This window comes from Onychomys torridus, chromosome 20 (assembly GCF_903995425.1).
Source record: "Onychomys torridus chromosome 20, mOncTor1.1, whole genome shotgun sequence".
Lineage (NCBI taxonomy): Eukaryota > Metazoa > Chordata > Mammalia > Rodentia > Cricetidae > Onychomys > Onychomys torridus.
This window is the reverse complement of record NC_050462.1, coordinates 25,185,333-25,213,230: the sequence shown is the minus strand read 5'-3', so window position 1 is coordinate 25,213,230 and position 27,898 is coordinate 25,185,333. Positions and strand designations below refer to the sequence as shown.

At 43.3% G+C, this 27,898-nt stretch overlaps 1 protein-coding gene across 1 annotated transcript in view; it reads left to right on the top strand.

Moving 5' to 3' along the window:
* Positions 1–4,364: 4,364 nt before the first annotated feature.
* Positions 4,365–27,898, top strand: part of Tmtc2 (transmembrane O-mannosyltransferase targeting cadherins 2) — a 409,491-nt gene continuing 385,957 nt past the window's right edge. Inside the window, exon 1 of the mRNA XM_036169974.1 lies at positions 4,365–5,217. Coding sequence (XP_036025867.1) covers positions 5,135–5,217 — 83 coding nt within the window. The 5' untranslated portion in view covers positions 4,365–5,134. The remainder of the gene's footprint in view (positions 5,218–27,898) is intronic.

Here is a 27,898-nt window from a genome sequence, read left to right as displayed (position 1 = left end):
ATGAAGGAGGTTGTCTGTCCTGGCTTTTCTGTATAGCTTCTGAATCCTATGAGTACCTTCAACATCTCTGTCATTTTCCCTAGCTGGTTATTAACATGTAATTTATACTCTCCTCCTCTTCTTCCCCACCCCCACTTTCTCCGAACTAGAGGCTGGGAGAAGGCTGAAATTCTTAAAGTGATCATTATTTTGGTGGCAGCTGGTTCTTAACAGCCTTGCTTTTGTGACAGAGGAGACAGGATTTGTTTCTGTGGTGGCACTGTCCTAATTATATTCCTAATGGATCCCGAGTCAGAGGATGGAGCAGGGTAACAGGCTGTCACGTCTGCAGGGCAATGCTTTAGGATAGGCTAGGAAACATCTCATGGTACCACATGTAGCCAATGCGTTCACTGTCATTAGTTAACCATGCAGCCTATGCGCCTCTTTCTATTCCCTGACCCACATTTCATCCACGCTAGGCTGTTTTTCTCCTGCAGTGTTGTTTCCTGAGCAAAACCCAGAGCTTGTGAGTCTCCCAGCAGAGAGCTCTGTTCTGTCCTCTCTGAACAGGTAGTTCACCTGCTGGGCTAGTGTTTTTCTGCTACCTAGTCAATCTGTTAAGATTTTAGCGGGAGACCCCTGTATACCTTTACAGAAAACATGTGGGAGTTGTAATGACTTTTGCCTGCCGCAACTATCGAATTGAGAGAGTAAGGAAGAGGTGCAAATCTTCTGTTCATAAATAACCAAATCTGCGGGCATTTTACAAAGCATTCTGTGTATGTAGTGCAAAGAGAATTTATGTGCCACATTTCACCCTTGGCACACTTTCCAAATGAATTGTTCAAAGAGAAGTTATATTAGGACAAATAGAAACGACGACTAACACCAGATGTGGATTTTTAGTTAATATTTATGCAACACCCAAAGGGAAGATGGGATTGCACAATAAACTAAAAATGTCTTAGGCAAATAAGGAAATCTTTACCCCGAGGAACTGGCACCGCAAAGGTATGAATTATACAACAAAGGCCCGGGAATGCAGAACAAATGTAGGCTAGGTCTGGTAGACTATAAAATGGAATTCATTGAGGAAGTGGTGAGGTAGCAGATGTGTGGGACCTACTCAGGAAAATAAGGGCTTAGCACTTTTTTTGCCAAGCTTGTGTCTAAGGTAGAAAGCTTAAGCCAACCAGCCTAATTTTTTTTTCAACTGTGGAGAACTCCAGTAGCCTTAAATAAATGCTCTATAAATTCAGAACTGAGACTGTAACAGACTCATTCACCCTGGGTAAATGAATCTTGAGCTAAAAAGAGCTATGTGATCTATGTGATCTTAAGTGATCTTTGGGGATAGTGATGACATGTTTAATCCGATTTTCCCTCTCTAGTTGTTCGAGGAAGGTAGGAAATGCAAGCGTTGGCTTCTCAGCCCTTAGAGACCAATAGCAAGAGCTCCTACCTTAATGCACATTAAGGCTACAGAGACCCATGTTAAAGTATAATAGAATTTTTGTTACGAGTAGCTGGATTCTTTTTCAAACACAGCAGTCTTCCATTTATTAAGAACCTGGAGATGTACCATTTTATGGCATATCTCAGTTCCCGAGGCTTTCAGTTCATTGGGGTTGGGGTGGTGGTGGAGGAAGACAGGCATGTTTTTTTAAGGCTACTGGAGCTTTGGAATGGAGAAATGCTCACAAGATTTTAGCACTCTGAACCCAAAGCTCCCAAGTGTTTTCAAGTCAATAAATTTTAGGGAAAAAAGCTGTCCTTATATGATTTCCCATCATGGATCTTCCTGAGGAAGTGATGTACTTCAGAATGTCAACCTTCTCTTTCCCTCCTGCTTTTGGTAAGTCCACGTCATCTTTCACACAGACTTCATGTCAGTTTCTCCTTCCTGGTGAATATTTGTGGATTTTCAGGTGTTTTTTTTTTTATATAATAATTCCACATAAATACTCTTATTGCTCATTTGCTATCAGCATTAATTTTTATGTTTCTTTTACATGTTCAGATGCTACATGGTCTGGGCACTATGTAGACAAGTTTCCTAGCTTCAATTCAAGTGGTAATTTAAGATACAAGTGTGTACTAAGAAGGAAGTAATATCAGGCGATAGATAAAGGAGTGTGTGTGTGTGTGTGTGTGTGTGTGTGTGTGTGTGTGTGTTATAAACTACAAGATGGAAAATTTGAAGTAACAGCATATGATTAAAAAAAAAAAGTATCTGACAGTGGAACGTAGTCAAAGAATGTCTGGAGAGAAAATATTTCCAGGAAGAAGAGAAAAGAAGGTTCCAGAGAAGATGTATGTATGGTATACAGATGAACACAGTGTGAAGATGGGGAGGGCCAAATGAGCCAGAATAAGAGCTTTTATTCTATGTGCACTGAGAAGTAACTACACACGCTTAAGTGGAGAGATTGAATTTCAAACTGCCTGTCTGGTACCTCAAGTAACTACTTGGAGTAGGGGCTGTAGATGCAGAAATGAGACCCTTTACAAGGCCGTTAGACTAGTTCCTGCAGGAGATAACGTCAGTTTGGACTAACACTGGAGCAGTATGGGTGAGCTGGTATTTCTTTTGGAGGTGAATGTCTAGGTTTTAGGTAAGAAGTAGAAGACGACGTTGGAAACCATAACAGCTAACTTCTTGTGACACTTTTCCTTCTAGGTGCTTTACATGGTAACTCATCGAACCAAAAGAATATTTGTAAAAATGAGGTATGAGGAGGGTGATTGGCCCAGCTTACCCAAATAACGAACAGCTGAGTTGATATTCAAACCCAGGTATCAGACTCTCAAGTGTGTATTCCTCCCCCTGGACCTCAGGAGCCAACATCAATATATAATCCCAGGAGAGAGACGGAGAGGATCCAAACAGACCAATTGATAGGATTTAAAAACAGCAGCAGCAGCAGCAGCAGCAGCAACAACAACAACAACCAAACCCACAGTATATAGGAGGACATGCAAAATAGAAATCACCGTCTTTAATGTATTATTTGAGAATTTCCTACATGCGTATAATGTTTTGGTCAAATCCAAATTTGCCTGTTGGAGATAGAACACTTTTATAGAGTGTCTAAAAGGTTTCCTTGCAAAGTCAGACATCTTTGCTCTGCGGGCATTCAAACTTTTCAGGTCGCTGTCACACACCCGAGGGCTCCAGTTTCTTTTAGTACCTTTGAAAAGCTTGCATGTCAGGTGCGGCTCAACAGGGTCGGGGACAAGTTAGCCCTTGCAGGAAGGACTGGTTTTGCATGCCCTGTAGCTTCCCCACAGCAGGGGGCGCTGCAGTAGTGTTCATTGTGGTCCAAGGGAGCCAGCCACCAGTCCAGTAAGAAAGGGGACCAGGGTGGAAGGAGGGGTGGCAGACAGCCACCTCGGACCTCTTTGGTCTTGCAGCTTTAGTACTCAGAGCTCTCTGAGTACTAAATGGTCTCTGCCCAGACCATTCTTCTACACCGTATTTCATCATGTTGGATGCCTTCCATCCAGTCTTGCATCCGGGCGGAAAGGAAAAGGGCATTAGCTTTCTCCTTTGCTGCGTTTAAGGTTGGCGCTGTAGAGGATTGCACTAGCGTGGTGGGGGTCTCTCTTCTATGCTCTCAGAGTCAGCCTGACAGTCCTGATCCACGAAAGACACCCCAAACCCCTCCATCTCTGAGCAGCACATGTGTGTGTGTCTGTGTTTCTTACCTTCTAGCCTCCCCCCTTTCATTTTTCTGGACCCCTTTTCATAATCTCACCGAGGGACACGTGTCTCCCCGTTGACATTAATGTCGACGGGGGGCGGCGTGGCCTCAGAGTGGAACTCTGCTTCCTAAACACTCCCCACCACCCGCCCGGCTCTTCAACAGGCCCTCCCATTCCAATTCAGCTCACGCACGGTGCACGCGGGCAATAGCTCTTTAGTGGCAACCGAGGCTGCCAGCGCTCGCCAAACCTGTTCTACCTCTCAAGTGTCCCCAGAAGTCTCTCTCCAGCTGACCAGATCTTTGCCTGACAGCTCTTGGCACCGCACGCTTGGCTAGCGATCTAGTGGGTGCCAGGCGCCTCCAGGCACCACTGGCCCATGCCATCCACTCCTCCTGTCGCCTTTCTCCTCCATTTCCCCCTGCCCAGACCAGAGCGCACTCTAGCTATCGCTTTGGGCAATCTTCCAAATGTCGTCCTTGTCCTGGGGGTGGGAGGGAGGGCTTTCCAGAGTGAAAAAAAAAAAAGAAAGAAAAAATGAAGGTGAAAGAGGAGGAAGAAGGCAGCGGGGCTGGAGAAGGAGGAGGCTGGAGGAGCCGGGGCGGGTGGGCGGAGCCTCCCGCCGGTGGGGGTGACGAGGAGGAGCCTGCGGGGAGGATCTGGGTGGAGAAAGGGGCCGGGCTAGCTCGGGCTGGAGGGTTGGCCACGCAGGCGCGTGGGGCCGCGGCGAGAACCCCACGCGGGAGCTTTTGGAGTCCCCAGTCGCCGCTTCTCACTTCACTGGAGAGGGGGCCCGGGAGGGAACCAATAAAGAGTGAATGTGCTGCAGCCGCCGTGGCGGCCGAGTTGGTGTGAACGACCCCGGGAGTCGTGCGTGCGCCCGCGCCCGGGAGGCGGCGAGGAGAGGCGGTTCGCCTCGTCCCTCCCACCCGCCCCTTTTCTCTCGATTTCTCGCCTTTCCTCCCGCTGGTCCCAGATCCCGGCTCGGTCCGGCCCCTTCGCCTCCCTCCTCCCCGACTCCCCCATCTCGCACTCTGCTACCTCCTCAGTCCTCTACCTAGGGCGTCCCAAAGTGCCATGGGTTAGGGTGGGGACCGCGAGCCGCGCGAAAAGGACTTAGCCCCGATTCTCCGCCGGGGGGCGTGAAGCCGGATCGCCGCTTGCCTCTCCCGGGTGTCGGGCATGGGGAGCGCGGTGTGAGCCCGTAACCCCCGGGAGCACTCACTCCAGGAGCGGCGGAGCCAGGCGACCCGAGGAGCCGGCGGAGAGGAACCCCTGGGATCGGAAGAAGGAGCAGAGAAGGGAGGGCGAGGAGGCGGGCGGGGAAGCCAGGCAAAAGTGCAGCCAGGAGGAGAAGGCGGCGGAAGGTGGGGATTGATGCTTCTGTTTTTTGTTGCCGCTGCTGCGCTCGCGCTGGGAGCCAAGCCGGAGGGAAGGCGGTGGAGAGATGATTGCAGAGTTAGTGAGCAGCGCTCTGGGGCTCGCCTTGTATCTCAACACTCTGAGTGCGGATTTCTGCTACGATGACAGGTAAGTGGGCGAGAGGAAAGGGGCAGTGGCTGCGGCGCCCAGGGGGTAGGGTAGGGTGGGTGGGGTGGGGGCTCTGGAACTGCCCGCTGTCAGGCTGAAGCCTGTCTTGGGGACACAGGTATCAGCACCTGAAGGTTTGTTTAGGCGACCGGGAAACCCGTAACTCCTGAAGCAAACAGCCGGGACGCCAGCGCACTGGGCGGGCCAAGCGAGTTTCCGCTCCTACTTTGCAGCAGGTTCTTGCTAGCTTCTTGCCGGTTGGTAGACGCTTAAGTTATTTAGCGGAAATCCCGGCAATTTGGAAAACTGTTTAATGAACCTACATTAAAGAAAATAACAGTCCTAGGTATACTTGGTGCAAAGGAAAAAAAAAGCATATTAAGTGATTTTACGGGTGGACTTGGAAGGAAGTCGGTCCTCACCCCTTAGTAGATCTTCTCCGTGTCGTTTCCTTTTATTGATAGGACACTTATTTCCTGAAGTTAAATGCAAGTTTGATAGTTGCCAAAATAGTAGAAAGAGCGCGCGTACTCTGCGTCAACTTTCTGTTTGGCGTGTATGGTAGTAAACTTGGAGCTGACATCATTGCTCACCTGTCATGGGCAGTCCTTTAAAAAAATGGGCTCTCAGTTCTGCTGGGAGTTTTGCATTAGACCTTAGTGATTTTTCCGATGCTAATTAGGGAAGAAGATGTCCCTGGAGACTGAAGTTGTCTTCTGTATTTGGGTTAGTTTGTGTAGCTTAACGAGACCCGGGCTGTGTTGTCAAAGAAACTACCTTGGTCTGGAAATCTCACCCTTGTGCTTGGTGTCTCTACCTATTTTTAAACTGTTGTTAGTGTTTAGAAACTGATGAAAAGCTCCAATAGCCATTAGGGAAAAAATTCCAATTTGTGCCTTTTCCGGTGACTTAATCTGATTACAATTAAAACAGATGCATAATTAAAATATATTAGGGAGAGCAGCATGCCTGGCTAAACTTATTAACCATCCTGGGGTGTTTCATGCTCCATTGAAATTAAACCATCCAAAAAGTGAACACAGATTTACTTTGACAGCCTTTCAGCAGACTCTCTGGGCTTAGGGGAGTGAATGGATCCCCCCCCCCCCCTTTAGGGCGAGACAGTGAACTTGAGCAAAGGGGTTGACAACAGGGACAGCAATGAGGCAAGGCTGTATGCACTCTTCTGTTCATCAGCCAGATTCTGTATTTTGATGCGTCCACTCTCCTGATAAGAGTGTTCCTGGATGTATGTCTTAAATCATGGGATGTTAGTCCACACCCTCATACCTGCTGTGGAATTCTCCAATAATACTTGCAAAACTATCCCACACACCCCTGATGTGCGTAATGTTGTGCCTAGCAGAGGTTAGCTGATAGAAAGTCAAACTGCAAACTTTTACTCAACTTTTAAAACAGCGCCCGACCTTCAGCAGTTGACCTCAGTTGCTCTAAGGAATGGGCTACGAGCAAAGGGGAGCTGTGCTGTTCGACTTTCTTCCTCTCGATTTCTGGGACGATGCACCTGCTATTTTAAGAGCACGGGGGGGGGGGGGGAGAAAGCTTTTGTTCCTTTTACATTAATCGGGTTTCACTAATATGAGTGCAGAGGTGAATCAGGGCAGTGGCTGGCTCGTTTGGGCTGAGCTGAGGGAGCAAGTACTGTAACCATGAGTAAGGAGCTTCTGAAGAATGAAAACCTCTCACATGATAGAACGTTACGATGAACCATACGTTCCTCTCGAATACTATTCATCACCGCTGTCCAGTTCTTAAAAGAGGACTAAAAAATGGAGACTAAAACTTGCGAAAATGTGCGTGGTGTACATGTTTCTGTGGGTCTACCGCTCACCCTGAAGTGTTTGGACTTTGTGGGTCTGGGAGATGGCTGTGCCTGTGGTGATAAATGAGTTGTCCTTGATGGCTGGAATTTCTCAGAAGCTCCGCATCTGCCACGGGTCACATTGAGTGTTAGAATCCATGTCTACTGTTTTCTGTCTGCAGAGGTGGATTTAATGTGGGAATTGTCCCATAGTATGGATAGCATGTTCAACAGGATATTTAGACATAAAACTATAGAATGTTGAAGGCCTAAAGTATGAATTATGCTTTGCTATGCATGAAAAAGTAGTTTCTGTTGATTTCTCACAAAACTTCATAGGCAACCACATACTCTTAAAAACTGTGAAATCTTCAGAGTAGCCAACTTCCTATGTTTCCTAGAAACCGTAAGGTGCATATTTATGCAGCACTGGCCCTATTTGTCATGTGCACAGCATGTGGAAGGGATTCATTGCCAAGGTGCCCTGTAAACTCTGGCTTTGCAAATACACTTTTCTGTGTAAGTACTGTAACTCACAGGCGTGTGAAGAGTGAGGTGAACAGGGAGCCAAGTGGAAACTGCCGGATGAGGACATGATGTTTGTTTCCACCATTCCATTTCAGATTGCAAAGCTTCACATTTAAAACATTGTTTACGTTACGTCTGTGCATCGTGATGCGGTCACCCCCCACCCCCACCCCAGGAACGTCTGTGAAATAGCGTTCTGGAACAGAGGCGGCTGGAAGTAGAGAGAGCCATAGACAAGGAGAAAGGTGGATCTTGGGCATGGCTTGCTTAACTAAATGAGAACCTTGCAGTGTAGCCTGAGGACTCTGGCCTTTAGGGGGTTCTTATTATTGCTGTTGTGTGAGCGTTATTGCTGTGCTACCTCTCAGAGTTACCATTTATTTTAAATATAATGATCACATTTATTCTAGAAACTGTGTGTGTGTGTGTGTGTGTGTGTGTATGTAATTACTTTGTATGTCTTATGTAGCTTGTTGGAAGTTGAGTGGTAACACGAAACTTTATTAAAGCAAAAATCATTCCCTATGTTAAAAACTTAATGTCTTGCAAGTCCACTTAAGAATATGTCTATGATGTGTGGAAGCGAACAGTGCAAGGGCAGAATTCACAGTATCTGATGAGAAAACATACCTGCTTCCAGCTTTATTCTCCCTTCTCTCACTGTGAGTACAGTGTAATGACTCCATTGTCTCTCCAGTAGGCTTGCCCAAGTTTAAGCTCCATTGGCCTGTGACTCCTTGAAGGATCCTCTTAAACATGTTCTGGAGAGACTTGATGCTTACAGAGAGAGCAAAATACACACAGGCACCTTTTGTGACCCCAAACTCTTTGCTCCCATATGTACTTGTTGAAGGTGACCTTACGTCATTACACGTTGTCCCCATTAAAATACTGGCACTGAGAGGAGTGAGCTCGGTGCAAAGGTAAACTGTCAATGGAAAGGAGTCTGATTTGGTTGTACATGTATCATTTAGTGGGTGACATACCCTTTTATGATAGAGAAAGGGAGTAAGAATATTACAGCTCTTTAATCATCACTTGAGTAAAATATCATCACTTTGGGAAAAAAACAAAAACCAAACATGACAACTTGAGATTTTGATATTGGAACATGTATGTGTCACTTTCGGATTCATATCCCTGATAGGTGTTTTGCATCCTCTCTCTCTCTCTCTCTCTCTCTCGTGTATGTGTGTGTGTATGTGTGTGTGTGTGTGTGTGTGTGTGTGTGTGTGTGTACACGTGTGTCATATATGTGGAGACCTGAAGTTGATGTCAGCTATCTTCCCTGTTCTTTCTCTACACTATATTTTGAGGCAGGGTCTCTCATTGAACCTGAAGATGACTGAATCCCCACAGGCCAGCTAGCAATCTTGCCTTGGGGATTCCCTGCCTCCACTTCTCCAGGGTATGACCAGCATGGCCACACCTGTTTGGTTTTAACGTGCACTCTGGGGATATGAACTCGGGTCCTGGTGCATGTGTGGCAAATGCTTTATCCACTGAGCCATTGCCACAGTCTCCACAATTTTCTTTTCAAGTTCAGGATGGTCCTTACCATTACTTATGCATCTCTTAGTGATTTTATTGAGAACTGTGAAAAGCAACCTCTCCTTTCTTTTCCATTTTTTTTTTTTTTTTTTGCTCCTACCCATCCATGAGACCTCAGGGTCTTGCTTTGTAGTACCTCAGGCTGGTCTTGAACTCCTGATCTTCCTGCCTCAGCCTCCTGTAGTGGCATTGCAAGCATGTGCCACTACATCTGGCTATCTTCTAACCAGGACTCTAATAGCACACTCCTTGTTTGGTTTTTCATATGACTATAAACATAAAACATCAGTGAAAAGCCAGGGGGTGGTGGCAGGGGTGGTGGCAGGGGTGGTGGCAGCGGCGGTGGCAGCGGTGGTGGTGGTGGTGGTGGTGGTGGTGGCGGCGGCGGCGGCTCATGCCTTAATCCTAGCACTTGGGAGGCAGAGACAGGGGGATCTCTGTGAGTTTGAGGCCAGCCTGGTGTACAAAGTGAGTTCCAGGACAGCTAGGACTGTTACACTGAAAGGGTCGAAACAAAACAGAACAAAAAACAGTGAAGAATTTTGTGCGTAATGATTTTGATTGGCAGTATTCGAATGAAGGAAAAGGTTTGTTGCTGTCTAGTGCACTAAAAGCATGTGTTCAAGACGCCCTTGATGAGCAGCTGTTTATCATAGGCTGAGTGTGTTAGCTCTCAAATAGACACCTTCATAATGTGGGGAGAAGACCGGTTAACAGATTTTCAGAAGCCTGCCTTTACCCCTGCCAGGATTCAGGTATTCCTTCTGTTTGACGTTTAAGGCTGTTGTCAGTGTGATCTTTGATATGGTATGACAAGAATCCTTTGGGAGATGACTGATCACTCCGTTAACTTCTCTCTGAAGAATTATTTCAGTAGATTTGCTTCGGATTGGTCTGAAATGATTATGTTTTCAGTCTCAGTGTGTTTAACCTCTGAAATCATAACTGAGATTGATGAGGTGGTGTGTATGTATGCCTTTATTCCCAGAACTGGAGAGACAGAGGCAGGGATGTTTCTAGGAGTTCCAGGCCAGCCTTGTCTACAAGCGAGTTCTGGGTTAGCCTGGGCTACATAGGGAGAATCTATCTCACAACAGAGCATAATGGTTCTTGTGTTGAAAATGCCATAGTGAAACGCATCGTTTTGTGTGTTAACAGAATAAAGGTATGCATATGACAGAAACAATGAATGAGAGAAATTTTTGCTTTGTATAAAACACAGGTTTTTCTCATCAGGTCATTATTACCAGAAATCAAACACAAGAGTATTGTTTTACCTTTTATTTCCCTTCCCAGCATAATTATAATATTGATAAAATGCAGTTGGAAACAACTTTAGTTCATGAACTATTTTATATAACATTTTATTTTCTTGCTAAGCTTTGATTGTTTCATCAGATTTATTTGGAAGTGGCTCATTTTGTTCTTTTGAACAAGTAACGTTGCTTCTTGGCAAATTAAAATTACAACTAGGTGAAGCCAGCCCAGCGTTGGATTGCTTTGCTTCACCTCCGCTGAGCATGTCACATGGTGTTTATCATAGCAGCTGACCCCAATACAAGCACTCAGAGGACATACCCAAATGCCAAAGGGGAAATTGCTTGGCAGCCATCTGTCTCTCAGGTTTTTTTCATGAACACACATAAATGTACATGTACATACACTGGCACAGACATGATTATTAATTTACACCATCAATTCCAAGAGCTGTTGTCTTATCTGGAGTTAGTTTTTTCAGAGTGAATGTGCCTCTGCGGTAACACTGAATTCTCTGCTGCTGTACTTTTGAAATGGATTCCAGCATGAGTTAGGAGCATGCTTGTTGTTCTAATGTCTGTTGCTGCCCAGTGCACTAAAAATACTTATTCGAGGCCCAGCTGTTTGTACCCTAGGCCAAGAGGGCACTATTTCTAAAACATGCACCTTCATCATATTAGGAGAGGACACCATTTACCCTTAGTGCATTCTCAAAAATCCATGGTTGACAAAGCCTATCTCCCTATAACTGTATTGTTTTTATGTGAACTACTTTGAATGTATTATCATTCCTGTTTCAAACTTTCTGAGATTCTTTCATAGGTAACTTTACATATCCACTTTAGTATCTTTTCCAAAGAGACAAGTATTGAAGCCTTGAAGAAAAGGACACATGAGTAATTGAGTCTAAAGATTTCTCCTCTCAGAATAGTTGTGCTTATTTAGAAGTTTAGCTATAACACTAAATACATAAATAGTAACAGAGAATGACAACATCAGAATAGCTTACCCGATAAAGACATAATATTTTGGCTCAGTACAGGTGTAGTTAGCTTCAATGCTGGTTGGACACTTTGAAGATCTGATTTGCGTGTGCTAGGCATAGACTGTGACATTCAGTGAGTCACCAGTTACAAATTTGTCTAGACAGCAGCTGCCTTTATTTGAGGTGCATATATAAAGCATCTACAACAGCTGCTCATCTTGGTAAGCCTGCCATCACTTGGGCAGGTAAAGCTCTTTGAATTTGGGAGGTCTATGGACGTGTGGATAGGTTGGTTGGTTGCCTTTTAGTGGATAGAATTTAAGTAAAGTTTACTTCTTTCTAAATATTTAATGCCATATTAATATTTATTTTCATTGTGATAGTATTAATTTATTTACTTATTTGTTTAGAGACAGTGTCTTGCTTTGTAGGATGTCCTCAAATGTGTGATTCTACTACCTCAGGTTCTTGTGTGCTGATAGTGCAAGCCACTGTGCCCAGCTAAATTTTACACTGTGCCAGCAAAATTTTTAACAAGCCCAGCATTACTGATGAAACACAGGGAGTTGTATGGAACTTATTGTGTTAACTAGATTCACCTCATCCTGTCATAAGGCTGAAAGACTTTTGCCTCAGAGAGTTTAAGTGTCTTTCCCAGGCTATTAACATCATTAAGAATGGCTGCTGTAATATTCACACTGATCACTGTTCCTCCTGGCTCCTGGCTAGCTTTCCAGCCACTTGTGTGTTCTTTGGTGCATACTCAAAAGTTTCTAGAATAAAAGGCTTAAATGTTCCTTTTAGCCTTTGGTGGTTTTTTGTTTTTGTTTATAGACACTTTAGGATTACTTTTTAATGTTTACCAGTATGGTAAGTTTTTTGTCTTCTTATTTACAAACAATTGGGGAACAAGGGAATCTGATAGGTATAGTATGAATAAGACAGGAAGGACATTGAGATAATTTGTGCAATTCAATCATTAAGTCACTGTCATGTTTTCAGAGAAACTTTTTTCATTTAAGAATATTTTGTAGCTAGACGGTGTTGGCACACCTTTAATCCCAGCACTTGGGAGGCAGAGGCAGGTAGATCTCTTGAGTTCCAGGCCAGCCTGGTTAGGACACTCAGGGTTACACAGAGAAACCCTGCCTCGAAAAATCAAAAACAAACAAACAAACAACACCACCAAGAAAATGCAAACAACAAAAAAGGAGTATTTTATAAATGTAATTCATTTGCACAGCCAGAAGTTATTACATCAAAGATGAGATGTCCAGAAACTTAGTCTGTGACAGAGACACTCACCGAAACTTCTAACTTTGGCGTTAGCTCCCATTTCATTGTGGAATTAGATCCAATCATATGTGTTTTTGCCTCTTTGGTGGCTGTACAGAAGCCACGTTGCTTGAGGACAGAGCTGCTTAGCTCTAGGCATAGGAAACGCTTTTCGCTTATAATTTGCTGTCAGCTTTTTTCTGTTGATTCCTCTGCAAGGCCACCTTGAGGTATCAGTGTGAGACAGGGTGTGAGGCATGGCGTAGACTATTGTCACAGTCAAGGCTAAATTCAGGATTCATCAAATGAGATACATCTTCCTACCTGTAGATGAGTCACCTCTGTGCTAGGTGTTGTGGCCAGTTGAATTATTTTTGTGAGATCTCTGCTTTGGATGACTAATCTCCATTTCTGTGGAAATCATTACAACACATTAGCAATTATTCTTTAGAAGCATCAAGTTGAAAAATGGGATCAATATAGGTCTAGTCCTACATCACTTTCTGTTGCTGACATAAAACATTCTGACCAAAAGCAACTTGAGAGGAAAGGGTTTATTTGGCTTATACTTCCATGTCACAGTCCATCATTGAAGAAGTCAGGCCAGGATCTCAAGGCAGGAGCCTGGAGACAGAAACTTAGACAAAAGCCATGGAGGAGTACTGCTTACTGGCTTGCTCTTCATGGCTTGCTTAACCTGCCTTCTTATAGCAGCCAGGACCACCAGCCTATGGGTGGCACCCCCTACTGGTGGTGGGCGATCCCACATCCATTTTTAATCAAGAAAATGCCCTCACAGACTTACAGGCTAATCTGATGGAGGCATTTTCTCGACGGAAGTTCCCTTTTCTCACATAATTCTAGCTTGTGGTGAGTTGATGAGAAAGCAATCAGCATAGTGTTCAATCTTGGTTTATGTAGTTATGAGACGTTAAAGATATTCCTTTGAAGGGGAGAAGAGGAATGTTTCAGTGCACAAAAGCACTTGGCACCCAAGCCTGAGGACCTAAATTTGAATCTCCAGGACCACATAAAAACCAGATGCATAACATGAGTGTCTGCAGTCCTTTAGAGGACCACTTCTCTGAGGGTTTGGGAGACAGAGCTGGCAATACCCTCACAAGTTTTCAGGCTAGCACGTGCGTGTAACAGAAAAATAACACAGACCTTTTTCAAACAAGGTGGAAGGCAGGGACTGACACTCGAGGGAGGGAGGTTGTGACTTGTAAATGTATGCTATGGGCCATACGGTTCACATTCATACATATCTAGGTATACACACACACACACACACACACACACACACACACACACACACGTGACGGAGGTTTGAAACTGCAAAATTCAGAAATTGTGATGCTAAAGGTACTTTCCTCCTAATTATGATTCCAGAGGTAATTTCTGATTGATTTCTGCAGAAGTGGGTAAGTTTGACTGCTCAAGGTAGGGATTCTCTCTGGGTGTCGTTTATGAGTGTTTTAACTTCAAAGGATATGTTATTTGCTGACGAGTGGCCACTGGGGCGCAATACGGCTCTTGACATTTTGAACAGTGTTAAATGATGGGACTGTTGTATTTCAAATAGCCTTGTTTCAACATTGTTTGAAAATCCACTGGGGAACATGGCAGTCCATAGAACCCTGCATACTTGAAATTCTTTGGGTATTAATTTTAAATGCAGTTCACAAGTTTATTTCTTACATCTTTTTTTTTCTTTCACAATGAGTAAGGCAAGGGAGACTTACATCTGTGTCTTCAGCAATGTTTTCCTTTTTCATTTGCTCCTAAGTATTTTATAAAGAAGCTGAAGGGATTTAAAAAAAAAAAAAAAACCAAAAACCACAGCTCTGGTTTTGTTTTTACTCTATCATGATATATGTTTCCGTAAAGGACATTGTTGTAAAGCATGTTGTTACCACGATTATAAATGTAGTGCCGGGGAGAGAGACAGATACACGAAGAGACTTTGAGAAAAGTCAGCATCTTGCTTTTGTTAATTTCCAATTTGTTCCACAGTGAAAGCATGCCTACTCGGCTTTCTCTGCTGTCAGTGGCAGCTCCAGAGTTAAATACACAGTCAGTAGTTAACGGTTCGGGCTCCTCTGCAAGAACAAGGGCTTGCTGGGGGCAGTGCCTGTTGATGTGACAGCCCCCTGCAAATGGTACCCTCCACAGGGGGTGCTTCAGGTGGTGGCCATGGAGATTCCTCTCACAGGCTTCTCTTTATCTGGGGAGGTCATTGTCACTAGAGAGCCATCTGGGGGAAGGAAGGACTTCTTCAGGTAGTGCTGGCTGCTGAAGAGCCAGTATTGGCTCCTTTGGGACATTTCTCATTGTAAACTGCTTTTTGGCTACTTGTGTCTTCCTGTCTTTAGGCTTCCATACATAAATACCAAGCCTGCCTCTTTTAATTGCAAAAAGTATCTGAAGGCAAAATACCTGGGTCCCGATATTTTTTCAAATCTTTCTCTTGGTGTTGGTTGCTCCTTCCTACACCTGATAATTACCTATAGGACCATTCTCCCAAAGCTTCGGAAGGGAGCTCATTTTGACAAAGCAGGCTTCTAACGGCAAAAATTTTCAACTACACATTTGCAGGAGAAAAGGTTCTCAGATGATGAAGAAGTTTAATCAGGCCCAAAGACATTTTTATTTGCAGAAATAGGCCCTTTAGGGGGATGCTATTATTTATAGCTGATGCGAAAACCTGGTGGTATACCTGAATTTATTCGGTAAATTGCATTTAAAATGGGAAGGTGTTCTTGATACTCGATTGGAAGAAAAACAATGGCAGTGAATTGTTGCTGAATTTGTATTAAAGAAATAAAGATTTTATATACATTTTAACCCATTCTTGTAGGAGTGTGTGTGTGTGTGTGTGTGTGTGTGTGTGTGTGTGTGTGTATTTAATGGAAGTACCTGAATTTGAGATTTGACACCATGTGCTAAAATTTACTTTTCTGTGTTTGAGATTTTTTTTTCTCTTAAAAAAAATCATAGTCTTTATGGATTTTGTTATATGTTGAAGTTGAAATGTCATTGCTTTACAATGTCTTATGTGTCATTGATGAAAATAATGCCAATGACTTCTTGGAGCCCATTTTTGGTGGCTGCTTTTAAATGTGCTTGGGAGATGATGTTGAAAATGCTTGTCGCAGGTAAGTAGGTTTTGGACCTGCTTCTGTTCGGCAGCTTGCTTCTCTGAATTTATGGAGGCAATTGCCTGTGTTGTACTTGTTGCGTCTGAGAGCGAGTCTCCTATGTAGCCCAGTCAGGCATCCAACTTAAAATCCTCCTGTCTCAGATGCCCCAGTGCTGTGAATAACAGGCATGAGTCATTATCCCAAGCTTGGCAATTCCCTTAAGGAAAAAAAAGCCTTCTTTAAGTCAGCAAAAATCTTCAGTTTCTTGTAATTAGATGGATCTCTCAATGACTGAGACACGGAGATGGGTGGTTCTTTCTATGTGTATATGTTTCTTGACCAGCATTTCCTAAAGGTCAATCTGCCTGGAGTCCCTTGGCATTGTTACAGTATAGACTCTGCCTGGAGAGGACCTGGGACTCTGCATTTCTTTGGTCTCAGTAGAAGCAGGTATTATAGGTGCTCTGGGACCCACGTTGGGTAATAAGCTTTAAAAAAATCTCATTTAAATATGATTACAGGTGAGGTCTTTGTCCTTTATAGATGTTTAGGAAAGCTGCCTGAATTCCTGGGTGGAAAGGAGCTGAGGCTAGGTATCCCTTGTGTCTGTAAAAGCTTAGCCAATTGGTTTGATTATGTTCTGCTTCCTTCCTGTTTGTTTGTTCCATCAAGACAGTTTCCATCTAATGATATGAGTTTAAGTTACTCTTCGAAATTTGAAAAGGAAGAGCTGGGTGAAGCTTAGGAGATGGCCCATGTCGACACATCTGTCACCATCCACTTACAAAAAACATCTTCTGTGTAACATGACTCCAGATTCAGATAGCAAATTCTGATTTTGAAAGGTACGCATGGTTGCCTTGATGAAGTAGATTGGTCCTGATGTTGCTCCGTGAGGCCAGGTACCTAAACGTTGAAGTTTTGAGGCAAGAACAGGGCAAGCTAGATTCATGGGGTTTTGCTTCTAAAACCAAAATTTCTTTCTTAGGAGTTGCACATAGAGGCTCCTATAGGGATTTGGAGAGGGCTACTCTCAGTGTGGGACAGGTGTATGTGTCATAGGTTTGTGGGAGGCTCGTTTTCTGATGCCTAGGCTACTGCTGTGTCTGAAAGGCATCAAATGCTGTAAGTTCTGGAATGCCAAAGGAAGGAAAAGTCAAGAAGAACTGAGCTCATACTGTCTAGACAGGGAAGGAGGGCAAAGGTAACTTTCACTAGAGAACCATCCTCATCATTCAGGAGTGTTAATCTGAGCTATTTTATCCAGCAAAGCTAGTGGGAGACTGTGATAGTTTGGCCATTGGCATCCATAATCTCATAGGGAGTGGCACTCTTAGCAGGTATGACTTTGTTGGAGTGGGTATGGCTTTGGTGGAGGAAGTGTGTCAGTGTGGGGGCGGGCTTTGGGTTTTCCTATGCTGAGGATACCACTCAGTGTTTTCAGTCGACTTCCTGTTCCCTCCAAGCTAAGATTAGACAGCACCACGTCTGCCTGCATGCCACCATTCTCCCTGTCATGATGATCAAGGACGGAACCTCTGAAACAGTAAAGGAGCCACCCAAATTAAATGTTTCCTTTATAAGAGTTGCAGTGGTCATGATGTTTCTTCACAGCAATAGAAACCAATACAGAGAGTGATAATGCTCAGCATCATGGTCACCAAAATGAAGGCCTTTTATATGCAAAAAAAGCAAGTGAGGCTGGAGGGTGAATGTCAACATCCCCTCAGTTCCATTGAGGGGCTCATGACTTGAAGAGGTCTTGATGCCCAAATTGCGTCTCTAGAGCCAAATGCATTTGAAGAAATGTCGCTTTCACTGCATGAGAACTTTATAGACTTTATGAATGTAGCGAAATACACAAGTAGGCAGCTGAGAATATGAAAAGTAGACCTTTGTTAGTGATATTCAGGCATTAGATAATGATGCCCACAGTGAGGTACCTACCGTAAGTATGAAGATTTTCCATCTGAGGTAGAGACAGGGCTCAGTGGTGTGGGCCTTTGTGTACTGTGCACCCTGCCAATCAAAGTAAATGAATTGGGACTTGGGTTTAAATGATGATATTTAATTGGCTTCACTTTAGCTTTCAGGCATCTTAAAAGATTGTGGAGTGGGTCAAATAGAATCTTTTAAAGGCACCCCATCCTCAAACGAGTTAGATTTTTCCTTTTAGTTCATGTTATTATAGTCTTTATACAGTATTGGGAACAAATATTGGATCAAGGAAAAAAAAAAGATGTGAGTTTTAGATTTTCCAACACCACTCCGCCACTTAAGTGCTTGAGCGTCTCAGCTCTCATGAACTCAGGGCTTTAATTGGTCAGGAAGTGAAAATTATAAGTGTTCACACAGAGTGGGGATCAGATGAAGTAGCACGAGGAATGTTCTCTGTGGTTGTTAAAGACTGCATCGTTATGTACTTAAGAGGGAGTGTGTGCTGAAGCAGGGGCTGGGATGACTCAGTGGATCACTGACCGTGGTATATCTTGGTCTCTTCTTTCTGAGAACGCAGCCATGGCTTTCCTTGCAGTGGCTGAGGTTTTCACTTGAGGCCTACAGTTGCGCTCTTGCTGTCCAAGCTTTACTGGCTTGTCCTCTGTGCTCCCGAATCCCACTCCTTGTCTGTCTGCTCTTGAGGCCTTCACATCAGCAGTTCTTGCAACTTCTTTTTTCCTTGTGGTTTTGATCGTTTGCTTGTTAATTTTTTATTTTTTATTATTATTATTATTTTTGGTTTTTCGAGACAGGGTTTCTCTGTGTAGCTTTGTGCCTTTCCTGGAACTCACTTGGTAGCCCAGGCTGGCCTCGAACTCACAGAGATCCGTCTGGCTCTGCCTCCCGAATGCTGGGATTACAGGCGGGCACCACCACCGCCCGGCTGCTTGTTAATTTTTTAAAATTTTTAAAAATTTATTTATTTCATATCCCTACCACAGTTTTCCCTCCCTCCTCACCTGTCAGCATCCCCCCACCCCCACCCCTCTACCTCACCCCCATCCTTTTCTCCTCTATTTCTATTCAGAAGAGGAAAGGCCTCCCATGGATATCAACAAAACATGTCATATCCAGTTGCAGTGAGACTAAGCACCTCCCCATGTATTAAGGCTGGGCAAGGCGACCCAGTATGAGGAGTAGCGTCCCAAAAGCCAGTAAAAGAGTCAGAGACAGCCTCTGTTCCTGTTGTTAGGAGTCCCACAAGAGGACCAAGCTACACAATGGTCATAGATGCAGAGGACCTAGGTCAGTCCCATGCAGGCTCCCTAGTTGTTAGTTCAGTCACTGTGAAGCCCTATGAGCCCAGGCTAGTTGACTCTGTGGGTTTTCTTGATCACAAGAAAAGATGTCCTTGACCCCTCTGGCTCCCACAATCTTTCCTCCCTTTTTTTTCAGCCAGATTCCCTGAGTTGGGCTTAATGTTTGGCTGTAGGTCTCTGCATCTGTTTCCATCAGCAACTTCTTTTACTTGTTTTCTGGCTTGTCCCATGTTTCTGGTCTCTATGAAGCAAGGATTATTTTTAATAGACACCTGAGCAGTCTGTGTAATTCTTTGCTTCTGGAGGGTAATGTGATTTCGTTATAGTGCCTTAGATATAAAGGGTCTTTCACATTTCAGTCCTTCTTGTCAGGAATGAGTGTCCTTGGGCACTAATGAGCTTCTTCTGGATTGACATCCTGACATGGAGTACATGTATGTGTGCAGCACTTCTGGTGGGCTGGGGAAGAGAAAAGCTGTATGGTTTGTGCGTCAAGTATACTGACGTTTTCTGCACTGACAGGATTGTGTTCCTCAATTGTGTGGAGAATTCCAGGTGGGTGTGTTGAACACATGTGCTGGATGGCACCGTGTCATAAAACGCCTGGAAGTATATAGTTAGCATCTGTGAAGTATGTACCTCAGTCAGAGCTCCTAAAGCTCAGGACAGAGGAATAAAGACCTTCAAGATCTATGGGCCCAGGAAATCTCAAGTTCTGACCCCTGAACTGTTATTGCCTACAGTTGTAATTTCAATTGTGTGACAAAAACTCCTGTTTCTGTGTGATAACAGTCATAGCTACCCCATGGAGTTTTGGGGTGGATTTAGGGAGCTATATTATGTAAAGAGCCTTGTGCAAGGCACGGCTTGTGAGCTTACTTTGGAAATATCTCTGCCAATGAAAACTATTCATTAATTACATTGTTGATAGTTTAAAGACACTGTATAAGAGTACCTTAGGGAACTGTGGAACATTTAGAGATTCTCATGTAAAGTCCGTATGGAGTCAGTTGGGGTGCCTAACCGTCATTCCAGGACTTAGGAAGTTGGTGAAGGAAGACAGGGAATTCAAAGCCAGCCTGTGTTACACAGCAAGACAGCTTCAAACTCAAACTTATTTCTAGTTAATGTTTAACTTAGTATTTCCGGTAGACATACAATAATTGATAAAGTCTAATGAAACATAATATATAATATTTAAAATTTTTCTTTATAAAATATTTTCTAAAGACTTATTCATTTTTATTTATTTGTGTAGGAATATGTGCATTGGAGTGTGGCTACCCATGGGACAGAGGCCAGAGGCATGGATACCCCTGGGGGTGGAGTTATAGGCAGCTGTGGTCTGATGGAAGTGCTTTCTAGGAACAGGACTCAGGTTCTCTGCAAGACCACTGTATGCCTTAACCAGTGGGATATCTGTGTAAGCTCTTGAAATTTAGTGTTTTTGTTTTTGTTTTGCCAGAGCTGAGGATTGAACCCAGGGCGCTCTACCACTGAGCTAAATCCCCAGCTTCGAAATTGAGTTTTTGTATTTGCTTCTAAATCTGGCAAAGTGATGTAGAAGTGACGCCATTAGAGAGGCTCCTATCCATTTGTGCGTGCACATATCTGCAGATTTGGCCAGTATGTGGTTCGTGGTGAATGATTAATTAAAAATCCATGTGAAATCACTAGACACCTCTCATGCTCTTTAACATGATTGGCTTTCTCTACAATTAGATAGTATGGCCTGTAGGAAGTTATAGAGAACTGTGATTGATCTTTTAGCATCTTACAGGGATGTTGATGCTCTATGATGTATAGCTGACATAATGAAATAATGGATATGCAGACTTGTGGACAGTTTTCTTGGAAAATATGATGAACAAAGGGCTGCCCTATAGACCAATCATAGTTTTCTCTTCCTGTTGGCATTCAGTGAGCAGCATTGAATGTAAAGCTTTGTCTCAACCCCCATCAGTTACTGGGGTTCACATGAACAAGGGGGAGTGAAGACCACGATGAGGAAATCTACAGAGACAACTGAACCAATCTCAAAGGAACTCATGAACTTTAGGCTGACAGTTATGGAACTTGCATGGGATGGGACTGGACCCTCTGCATATGGGAGACAGTTGTGTAGCTGGATCTGTTGGAGGGGCCCCTGGCAGTGTGATCAGTATCTATCCCTGGTGCATGAGCTGCCTTTCTGGATCCCATTACCTAGGGTCAGACACCTTGCTTACCCCTGATAAAGTAGGGAGGGGCTTGGTCCTGCCTCAATTGAATGTACCAGGCTTAGCTGTTCCCCCATAGCAGAACTGACCCTGTTGGCAGAGGGGATGAGGGGTGTATGGGTAGGTGGGGGGAGCAGGAGGAGGGATGAGAAGGGGATCTGTGGTTACTATGTAAAATGAATAAAAATAATAATAAAAAAGCTTTGTCTGGCACTTGCTACACTTTCATTAGTTTCCACCTTTATTGAAAGCTACAACTCTCATGAATTTGTTTGAAAGTAGTTTCTGCATCTAACAATATTGATCTTGTTCCCAATTAAAACACATCATGTATCTGATTACTTAACATTTTACTAAAAATGCCCTTTTGAAAGAGAGTATATTAATGCCAAACACGAACACTTCTTACTTTCTTCTCTCCTTCCTACTTAACTCATCCTCAGAAAAAGACATCCCTCCCAAGTTCAAGTACACTAGGTATGTTGGAAGTGACAAGGTGACTCTGCCATATTCGTGTGGCTTTCATTAAGTGGCCTTCATCTGAGCTTGAAATAAGTCACATTTTGGCATAATGGTTTTGAGTTCACTAGTCTAAAAAACATATTGTTTATTGCTTTTGGAGCACTTAATGTTTTGAGTTAAAATCTTGGCCTTAATAAACATATATAGTGATAAATAAGTCACTTTGTTTTTATTTCATTTTTTAAATAAAAGTTACATTTCTCTCTCCCACTCTCTTCCATTCTCCTTCCCTCCATCTGTGCGGTATGCATTTGTGTGTGTATCTGTGTGGGCACACCTGGACAATGGTACATATGTGGAAGTCAGAGGACTGTTTGTAGGTACTGGTTCTCTCTACCATGTGGTTGCCAGGGATTGCACTCGGGTCCTTGGGCATGGCAGCAAGTGTCCCCACCCCCTGGGCAATCTTTTGAGTTCTAAATAGGCACTTTCATACAACAGTCCACATCAGCAGTAGATGCTTTACTTCTGTGGTAATCTCATTCACATTTTGGGTGTTACGTTATTCTCTGTTGGAATGTTTGCTTTGTTCCTGTTGATAACTAAATTGTAACAGCAAGTGGCAAGCTTCTAGAAATGAGAGTCGTTTGGGCTCCTGTTGGCTAGCAGCCTAGTTCTCTCGAGCGCACATCTGTTCTTTGGAACATTGTAAGAATGTTCAGGTGAAAATTTATCTAGTATTTTAATAAGCCAGATTCTGACGGCTTAAAAATTAGTTGTACCGTTGTTAAGTTATGAAAGCCAAACATCAGTGGTTTGTAAATGACTCTCAATTCTGTGGAATTAGTTTAAATTGATCCATCAAACCAGCAATTCAGGACCTTAGTAAACATGCTCCTACAGTTAATTTTAAGAACTAAACAAAGAACGATGGTCGGATTTCTCCAGGACTTGAGTAGGATGGGAAGGAAGGGGGTTATTTATAGTGGAGGGAGGTCAAGAATGGCATTCCCACAAGTGAACTTTGGCAGAACGGAGTGTAGTGAGCTTGTGGACTTGCCTGCCACTTTCTTGCTCAGGATACCCTGCTTGTAGTTTATGATACAGAGGAGGGATGCTTCTGGGTAATTGCGGTGAACTTTTTCTTTGTAGAGGGAAAAGAGAAAAGATAGGCAATGTGATAGGCAGGGAGTTTGCGATGATACCTTTGTGAATTGGAACCAGACGGTAAATAAGCGTCTTGAAGTGAAATCAAGATTCTTTGTTAGCATGGATATCCGCTGCCTTCGGCTGTTTGTGGAGTGACCTCTTTGGTGTGTTATAAAAGAGCACTGATGTATTTGAGCACATGCTGGATTGTTGGATAGTGTCATAGAAAAATGATACTGTATGTTTTCTCTCTTTCCCCTATGTATGCTATATATGTTTTAATTCAAACAAAGTAGCAGGGTTCCTGATGACATTTTCATACATGTTAACTTGGGGGATCCACCCAGTCCCCTCCTTTCTCTACTTTCCTTTGTTCCCTTCCATTCCCCCCCTTTTGCTCCCTAGTACTCTCCTTTCATATTGTATATTTCTATTGTCGCCCATCCCTTGACCCCCTTTTTAAGAAAAAAAATTACTCAGTTTTATTTTATGCATATGTATGACTGCCTGCATATATGTATGTGTGCCATGTGCATGCCTGGTGCCTGGTGCCATGTTACCTGGAAATGGAGTTACAGGTTGCTATGAGCCTCCCTGTGGATGCTGGGAACTAAACCTGGATCCTTTGCAAGAACAGCAGCAGTAGTTCTTACCTGTTCAGCCTTGTCTCAGATTCCCCACCCTGCTTCCTTAAAGCCTTGATTGTCTCTCTCATGGACCCCTTTCTGGTTGCCAGATCTCTACCCATGCTTGGTTATTGTTTTAAAGGCTAGTATCATGAATATTCTTTTGTTCATCCTTGTTTATTTGGAAATTGAGTTCTGGGAATGAATTAGTTAATTTCATGGATGAGGGAGGGACTAGTAGTCCAAGACTAAACTGAACATTAAATCAGATAGTTTGCTCATACACAGCAAATCTTGGATGGTATTTAAAAGTTAAAAATATTTTTAATAATGTAATCTTAACTTTATATTTTTATTTCTGTTTTTCTGTTGGTATTTATTAAAAAAACTGGTTGAAACTCTTTGAAAGTAGGTATTGAAATAGAATAAATACTTTGCATGCAGCTTACCTACTGCTTTTAAGTTATGTGTATGTGTGTGTGTTCCTAAGGAGTTTGTTAGAGAAAGTGTGTGTGGTGGCAAACAACAACATTCCTAGCTTGCTGGAGTTGGAGACCCAATTTCAAGGCCAGCCTTAGCTTTGTAGTGAATTTAATACCTGAAAGGGTTTTACAGCAAAAGAGTATCTTGGAGATAGGGGGTCAAGGAATATTGCAACACTCACACCATACAACAGACCTCATGCAAGAGATTTATTGAGAGTGGCAGGGATGGGGGGGATGGGGTCGGGGGTGGGTGGGGGGTATGGGGGTGTGGGTGGGAGGATATACAAAATGTCTACCTCCGAGCAGGAATGAAGACAAATAAGGCCAATGGTGGCAGGCTTTATAGAGGGCATGGAACATGTGCACAGGGACAGTGAAGACCTGTCACATTGGCCATTAGTGAAAGCTGGCTGTTGACACTGAGCCTTTGAAGAAAGAGAGGAACATAGATCTGGAATGTGGGCAATTCTTAGGTGACCATCAAGGCTGGTTTGGGCTACATAAGAATGCCCTAAAGCTTAAAAAAAAATTGTTTTTCAGAGTAGAATGAAATTGGTAGAAATGAGTAAGACTATCATTGTCTTTTTTTTTTTTTTTTAAACTATAGTAATTGGAATGGTCGTTTGTCCAATAGCTTGGACAAACTATTTAGTAACTGGAAATCTTTAGTAACTGGAAATGAATCAATGTTTCTTTTGTAAAACATTATTAGTTTCCTTGACTTAAAGAAGATCATTTGTTTCTTAAAGATTTTTACCGCAGAAAGTTATATTAGTTGTAGCCAGTTCACTGGGACTCCTCAACAGATGTCTGTCTTCTGTCAGTACTGGTATCAGAAAAGATGAATGGAAATTAAGGGAGCAATAGAAAGGCTAAGGAGATAGCCATCTGTATATAAACATGGACCAAAAGACTTACTGATTTTCTCTTTGAATGTTTTATACTGTAGTGTTAGCACTTGGATCAGGGCCAAGTAAGGCTGTTGTTACTAGCAATTGATGGAGCAGTACGGGTGTATTTATCATTTTAAGTAGTTTGATTTTGCAGATGATTGTGTAAAAAATATGATAATTCTATTCAACGTTTGGGAGAGAGGTTTGATTTTTTAGTTGATTTGTAATTCAGGAAATCGGTTTAAATAAGCATTGGCTTTTGATTTCTGAGTTAAATCATTCTTATCGAAAAACTTCCTGGTATCCAAGAAAGCAGCAGTGTGGCATGCTTTCTATTCATGCCACTTCTTGTTCCTATAACAAAGGATCATGTTAGGTGTGGGGCTCAGGCCCAGAGGAAGGTGTGATGCATAATATGAGTCTGGTGGGAAGAAAACAAAGTAGAAAGTCTACCCTGGTCATGTTTATGATTCTTAGTGAGACCATGTCAGAGGGCATTTGACCCCATCTGGAGGTAGGGGGCACTTGAACCAGCCTGGACAGAGAGGGCACTTATGACAGGCTTCTGTTTGAACTGGTTTTTGGAGTAAGAATCAGCTTAATAAGGATGAGAGTAAAGGAGGGATATTTGGAAGGTGCTGCCCTACAGTGGGGCCTCCATCTGGCAGAGAGGATGATGCTGGAAACAGAGGGGACCTCTTGGTAGGTTCCTATGAGCAAGATCACCTAGGATCTTTATTCCATGATGGAATTTGAAGATTTGTCTGCAGTGTGAATAGATAAATACCAAACAGATAGACCAGAAAATTGCCTATTAGAGGATTATATTGATGATGTTGTATTCTGTGGGCAACTCTGTATTCTCCAGTGGTGAGCAACATTACAGGAAGGTGGGAACAGAGATGAAATAGGAAGTTAGCCGTATTAGAAATGAACAGTTGGGAGAAAATCCAACTTCACTTAGCTATCCATCTTGGGCAAGTGAATAGAACAGGAAACACACAGGGAAAGCTTTTTTTGGGTGAGTGAGATGGAAGCATATGCCTCCTTTCCTTACAAAGAGGGGAGCTGAGATGGGAGACTATGGGGTTAGACACAAATATTCTGTAGGTGCTTTGGAGCTTAGCATATCTGTATTGCAACGATACTTTGAACTGATACGGAATCTGTACTAGTGTTCCTTTATTTTGGCAATCGTGCTAGTTCGGAAGACTGGGAAGTCCAAGACCAGGGCCTGTGATTTTTTTTTTCATTATGTACTCATGTATCAGAAGGTACAAAGCAGCTCTTAGAAGAGTTGGTTTTGTGTGTTTTGATAATGTCTTTGTGCATGGCACAGGCTCTTGACAAACCTTCATGTACTTCAGGCTGATCTAAACCCCCCAGTTCTCTTGCCTCTACCTTGACGGGTGCTAAGATCCCAGCTGTGCACCAGAGTGTCCTGCCATTCTTTAACCATGCTCCTCCCCTCCCCCTTTGAGTGCTGGGGCTTGAACTCTCATCCTTGCGAATGCTGGGCAAGTGCTCTACCACCGAACTACCACTGATCACATTCAAGAGGACTCTTGTCTCCTGATGCCATCTCTTCCAGTCATCATCTGGGACATTAGGATGTAACGCTCATTGCAAGGGAGAATGTAAGCATTCATTCTGCAGCAGTGATTTAAGTCCAGTTCAGGACACTGGGTGCCTCTTAATTCTCTGAACAGAGGCCCCTAAGCCGCAAGAATTTCCCTTCTGTATCTTTTTTTTTTTTTGTGAGCTGAGGACTGAACCCAGGGCCTTGCGCTTGCTAGGCAAGTGCTCTACCACTGAGCTAAATCCCCAACCCCACTCCCTTCTGTATCTTAATCTAGTTACTATAGTCCTTGTGGTAACAACTGGAGTTTTATCCCTAGTTCCCTCAGAAATGTCCTGACTTAGGTCATCATCCAGGAAGCATGGTTGTTGGCGGAGAATGGTGGATGTGTTCTGTTTAATCTTAGGTAATGTGCCTTTACCTATCTGTAGTCTGGCATAAGAATGGAGAATTGAGGCAGGTTGTCTGATCAGACACCATCTTGAAAAGGTTTGTCACAGGAAATACTCTCTTTGAAAGAAAAAAAAAAAGGCTAAATGTTCTTGGGAAAAGATGACAGGGGCTCATGAAAGCTATGACGTCGACTTCTGTTCTCTTCTCATTATCCTTGACATTATTAGCAACATTTTTTTGGAGTCAGCTGGGACACAGATGTCATCTTGAAGTCATAAAGCTGAACTTAGCTGTGAGGGGGTTGCCCATATAAAGTGGAGTATGTGTATCGGTGTAGAGGTGTGTATTTGAGGGTTATGATCTAAATTGGAGTGAATGCCTCATGAGCCATATCTACCCTGCAGCCATTCCCCTCAAAATAGCCTTTTGCATTTTTGTTTTCCATTTATGTTTTGCCTGCATTTACATTCTGTAATTGCAGAGTTTGGGAGTTGTAACAGAAAGTTTGGGGGCTACGAACCATAACGTATTTACTGTTTGCCCCTTGATGGGAAAAGTTTGCTAGCCCCTGCTTTTAATGGAAATACCTCCTCTGAAAACTCTGCTGGAAGATGTTCTAAGGAGAGCACATCTGGTCCCTTTAACCATCCCTGACTAGCCGAGAAAAAGGGTCCGGGATAATTCTTAGGAGTTGAAGTTCAAGGTCAGACTTATAATATTTTACCAACTCTTCTTCCCTTCACTATCCAGAAACCGGAGAATTTATTGCACGTGCTGCCTACGTGCTGCCTACGAGGATAGCAGGATAGCAGGGAGTGAGTGACTGCAAGGCCCCCATGCATGGATGCTACTGTGGACATAGCAGGCTTTGTCCCTGGGAATGCTTTGTGCTAGTGTGTCGGTGAACGTGGTTTTCATGCCACTGTAGGTCTCTCTCTCTCTCTCTCTCTCTCTCTCTCTCTCTCTCTCTCTCTCTCTCTCTCTCTCTCTATATATATATATATATATATATATATATATATACACACACATACATATATTTGGCTTTGTCTGTGGT